The sequence below is a fragment of the Alosa pseudoharengus genome, unplaced genomic scaffold (assembly GCF_046254945.1).
Source record: "Alosa pseudoharengus isolate Yale_2024_CS ecotype anadromous, Long Island Sound unplaced genomic scaffold, YU_APseudo_1.1 YU_APseudo_1.1_scf_8, whole genome shotgun sequence".
NCBI classification, from domain to species: Eukaryota; Metazoa; Chordata; class Actinopteri; order Clupeiformes; family Clupeidae; genus Alosa; species Alosa pseudoharengus.
This window is the reverse complement of record NW_027468870.1, coordinates 6,398,941-6,403,940: the sequence shown is the minus strand read 5'-3', so window position 1 is coordinate 6,403,940 and position 5,000 is coordinate 6,398,941. Positions and strand designations below refer to the sequence as shown.

The 5,000-nt window shown below is 45.1% G+C and overlaps 1 protein-coding gene across 1 annotated transcript in view; it reads right to left on the bottom strand.

Annotated features, from left to right (window-relative positions):
- Positions 1 to 3,419, bottom strand: part of rabgef1 (RAB guanine nucleotide exchange factor (GEF) 1) — a 19,147-nt gene extending 15,728 nt beyond the window's left edge. Inside the window, exons 1-3 of the mRNA XM_076274544.1 lie at positions 3,387 to 3,419; positions 1,891 to 2,075; positions 1,354 to 1,550 (exon numbers count right to left, since the gene is read on the bottom strand). Of these exons, the coding sequence (XP_076130659.1) occupies positions 1,354 to 1,550; positions 1,891 to 2,069 (376 nt within the window). The 5' untranslated portion in view covers positions 2,070 to 2,075; positions 3,387 to 3,419. The remainder of the gene's footprint in view (positions 1 to 1,353; positions 1,551 to 1,890; positions 2,076 to 3,386) is intronic.
- Positions 3,420 to 5,000: the final 1,581 nt, after the last annotated feature.

The window sequence follows — 5,000 nt, the reverse complement described above, 5'->3', positions numbered from 1 at the left end:
TTAATGAGTTAAGAAAAATTGCAATGCACACACAATCCCTGGGGTTCTCTACCCTCAACAGACAAATTTGGGATATAACAGTTCTGGTTGCAGTCCATTTCAAGTACAAACTTATTTAGAACAAACAGTCTCAGTGTGCCTTGCTTCTTATCAGCAGAGGCCTCATTCAGGGCCAATTCCAAGAAAAACCTGACGATTTTTTTATATTGCCGTTGCTCTTAATTCTTTGGGATTTAAGTTTTCTGTTTATGGTGACAATTCGGCCTGTAGATTATTTCTACCTCTTTTAAATTGGAGCAATTCCACTGGAGCGAAATTGTGCGGAGCGACCTGATGCAAATTTGAGCGGTCGAGTGAACAGCTACTTGAGCGAGGAACGGGACATTTGCACCGCTCAGCTCCGCTCACTAGCTCTGATGTGGTAAAATGGAGACTTTTGGAAACGATGACCTACACTTCAACCTTCACTTAGGATGTCACTGAGCAACAAACTGCAGAATAAACCAGTTGTATGTATGCCTAGTGTTGGTGAACAGAGTTGTGATATGCCTTATTTCTGATACCATGCTTAAACACTTGTTTGAACAGAGATCGCTCAAAGAAAAAATGTTTTTAAGATAAAAAACTAATAGACATGGGCAAGACCAGACCTGCAAGCGAGCTGCAGCCGTCTGTATTTTTTAAACACTTTTAAATGATTGCAAGCTGCAGGCGTCTGTACTGGTTTGAGGCTGATTGCAAGCTGCAGGCGTCTGTACTGGTTTGAGGCTGATTGCAAGCTGCAGGCGTCTGTACTGGTTTGAGGCTGATTGCGGTTATGTGTATGAGGTCAAATGCTTTGCAACACAGCCATGATGAAATGCATGATGTGAGGACTGAGTAGTCACTCATCCCCAACATAAACATACACACACACAAACACACACACACACACCTCATTCACTCCCTCTCTGTAGCAGTCATTTAGGTAGGAGGCCAGGGGGTTTTGCCTATAAGTGTAAGTAAGTACTTTTTTTCCGACCATGATACTGCTCTTATCTCGCACAAAACTTAGAGCCACAACTTGTGCTCATTATGTGGGAGAGCTATTTACAAAAGAGGCGACAGAGGAAAAAGGGGTGTGTGTGTGCGTGTGTGTGTGTGTGTGTGGTACCTTTTTTGGGTGCAGTGCGTGAGGAGGGGCTGTGTGTGTGTGTGTGTGTGTGTGTGCGTGTGTGTGTGTGTGTGTGTGTGTGTGTGTGTGGTACCTTTCTTGGGTGCAGTGCGTGAGGAGGGGCTGTGTGTGTGTGTATGTGTGTGTTTGTGTGTGTGTGTGTGTGTGTGTGCGCGTGTGTGTGTATGTGCGTGTGTTACCTTTCTTGGGGGCAGTGCGTGAGGAGGGGCTGAAGAACTTCTTGACGGTGGTGACCTTGCGCGTTTTCTCGTTGCTCTTCTTCTCCTCAAACTTGGAGAAGGGGCCCAGAGTGGGCGGGGCTTGAGTAGGGGGTGCGGGGTGAGACTGGCTACCCTGATTGCTGGCATAGGCCGCTTCCTCTTCCTCTCTCTGCAGCCTGGGAAACCACACACACACACGCACGAACGCACGCACGCACGCACGCACACACACACACGCACACGTGCGCGCATGCACCAACACACACACACGCACGCACACACACATACATACCAAAAAAATTTACATATACACACACACAGACAGACACACATACACAAACACACACAGAGACAGACACAAACACACACACACACACACAGACAGACACACACACACGCACACAGACAGACAGACACAAACACACACAGACAGACACACACACACACACACGCACACACACAGACAGACAGTCTCTCACACACATACACACACACACACACACACACACAGCCTACTTCTCAGCCAGTGCCCAGTCTTCCTGGATCTGCTTCTGTCGTGCCCGCTGGTATTCCTCGCGCCAGCACTTGGAGCACAGCCCCTGCCACGCCGCGTTGCCATAGTAACCGCATCCCTTCTTACACAGCAGCTCCGACTGGTCCACATGGATCCCACGGCGTTCTACTCGCTGGCTCATCTTTCCCTGATACACACACACACAAACAAACAAACAAACAAACAAACAAACACGCACACACAAACACTTATCAGAAACTAAAGCAAGTTCAATGAGCATCCCTACACACCACAGCAGAGGTCCAATCACTAATAGTTAGCTTGCTCATGCAACAGGTGCAGAGCAGAGTAACACACTGCATCAGCATAGATTATATCTATATGGCCACTACAGTACCATAGATTTATATATCTATATATATTACATGTATATATATCTATATGGCCACTATAGTGAATCTGTCACCGATGACATCCAGTTCTATGGCAGCATAGCCAGCGAGTTCCAAACAGTCATGCTAATAAAGCTCCTTTGAATTGAGTTAACGCGACTAACACACGGAAACGAAACTATGGAGTTCTGCACAGGATCCGCACCGTCAGCTCCTGAACGAAACGAAACCAGCGTGGAATGAGACAGAGCCGAATCTACCGAGTCAGCCTGAACTCCAAGTGAAATGCCTGGCTGCAGTCTAAATCTATTTAGTTCCAGATTTTGTTCTCTATAACCAGGTAGGTCAAGGATGACCTTCTAAATGACCACTGACTGAACATTTAGCGCCTGCCTGGGAATGAGTATCGTTAAGCTGTAGTTACCTCACTAACATTGGCGTAAGAACTGTCCAGTCGGGTGCAAGATGCCACAACTTAGCTTCACGGTGCTGCCATGCCATTTAAGTTATATGGAGACATTGTGACACATTACATGCTACTCTAACACGCCCTGTACATGCAGTATTTCCACTGTATCTGAAGGTCAGGCCCTGTCAATAAATCAGACCAATATTACCTACTGTAGCAGCTGTGGGTAGTGCTAGGGTGCCTGGTGTAACGTTAACTGGCAGATAACATGATGTGTAGCTATTTCGCTAGCCGTTGTTGTTTACTCATATTTAATTAGCGGCGTTACCATGTAGTTATGTATCTGGACCATTCATATCTGTTCGTCAGTGTTTTGGCGGATTGATAACGTTGCGTTATCTGGATGGCCAGTTATCCTGGCGGTCCTGGTCCTAGCTACCTTACAGCGTCACAGGGTCGGCTATCATTCATTAGCCATCTACAGTATGCAAGTAGATATAGCGGCTTGCTTTGCTGATGACTGCAGCAGAAGTTAGCAGCTAGGGCAATTTATGTCCTAGTATGTCCCTGAATACCCGATGTTGCTGCTGTTGTGCACAGAAGAACAACATCTAACGCTACTGCCATACTCCCACTAAACATGACACTGGAAACAAATTATTAGAAGCAAAGTAACCGGCTTGTCCCTCATTCTTACCGCTACAGCTGGTGTGGAATGTTGACGCCTTGCAGGATAGCCTCGCTCTGGCTCGCAACCCTGGTCATCCAACGAACGCGTCAGGACGATGCGAGGAGCAGAGTGACGTGGACTGTTGTTTTAATACATATCACAGGGGGGCGCAAGTGTCCTATGCACAGGCCATGTTCAGAGAAATTGCAGATAAAGGTGAAAATCAGTATTTGTGTGTGTGTGTGTGTGTGTGTGTGTCTGTATGTGTGTTTGTGTGTGTGTCTCTCTCTCTCTGTGCGTGTGTGTTTTGGTGAGACTGAACATATTGCTGTCTGATTTGGCAGTCATTTCAAAAATGTCACTGAAACTGACGAGCATTAATGATCATAACTGGATCAATCCTTTTTTTTGCGTGTCATGACATGAATAGGCCTACATGACGGTTATGACTAAACTGCAGACAATTGTACCCTCTTGGATGAATGTGACAAAGAAACATTTTGTTTGTTTAACAAAGCTTTTGCAATTACTGTTATGATTTTGCGATTGGATGGTAGGTTGGAAACGCACCATAATGATCTGATAATGTAGATCTGTCCCAGGGTTGCATTTATATTTCCAACTGCTTTTAAAACCGCTGTTGTGAAACCTTTACTTAAAAAGTCAAATCTTGACCATACCAATCTGAGCAACTACAGGCCTATATCAAATCTACCGTTCCTGAGCAAAGTACTTGAAAAAGTCGTTTGTAATCAGTTAAATACCTTCCTCAACGAAAACAGTATCCTTAAAAAATTCCAATCAGTTTTTAGATCAAATCACAGCACAGAAACGGCTCTAGTAAAAATAGTCAATGATCTCAGACTGGCTACTGACTCAAACAAAGTCTCAATCCTTATTCTTCTGGATTTGAGTGCGGCATTTGACACCATTGATCATAGCATCCTAATTCACCGCCTTGCAAAGTGGGTGGGTCTCTCTGATAATGCTCTAAACTGGTTTCAAACCTACATTACTGGCAGAGATTTTTATATCAGTCTAGGAGATCATGTGTCTGAAAAACATGACTTGCCTTTTGGTGTGGCCCAGGGGAGCGGCCTTGGTCCCCTGCTATTTTCCCTATATATGCTTCCGTTGGGAAACGTCATAAGTCAGCATAATGTAAACTTCCACAGCTACGCAGATGATACCCAATTGTATATTTCTGTGGAGCCAACTAACCCAGATGGCTGGGTTAGACAGAGGTACTTTTGGTTGGACCAAAACTAAAGCGAGACATTATTCTTAGTAATCTGGGGAACTTGGCGCTCCAGGTCAAACCAAAAGTAACAAGCCTCGGTGTCATCTTAGATGCAGAGTTAAGTTTTAAGCCCCATATCAGTAAAGTTACTCAGACAGCCTATTTCCACTTGAGAAACATTGCCAAAGTGCGGCCCTTTTTAACTCAACAAGATGCAGAAAAACGAATTCACGCCTTTATCACTAGCAGGTTAGACTAATGCAATGCACTTTTTACTGGTCTTCCCAAAAAACATCTAAAGAAATTGGCACTCATACAGAACTCTGCGGCTAGACTTTTAACTAAGACCAAGAAGAGAGAACACATGACCCCTGTGTTGGCTGAACTGCACTGGCTCCCTA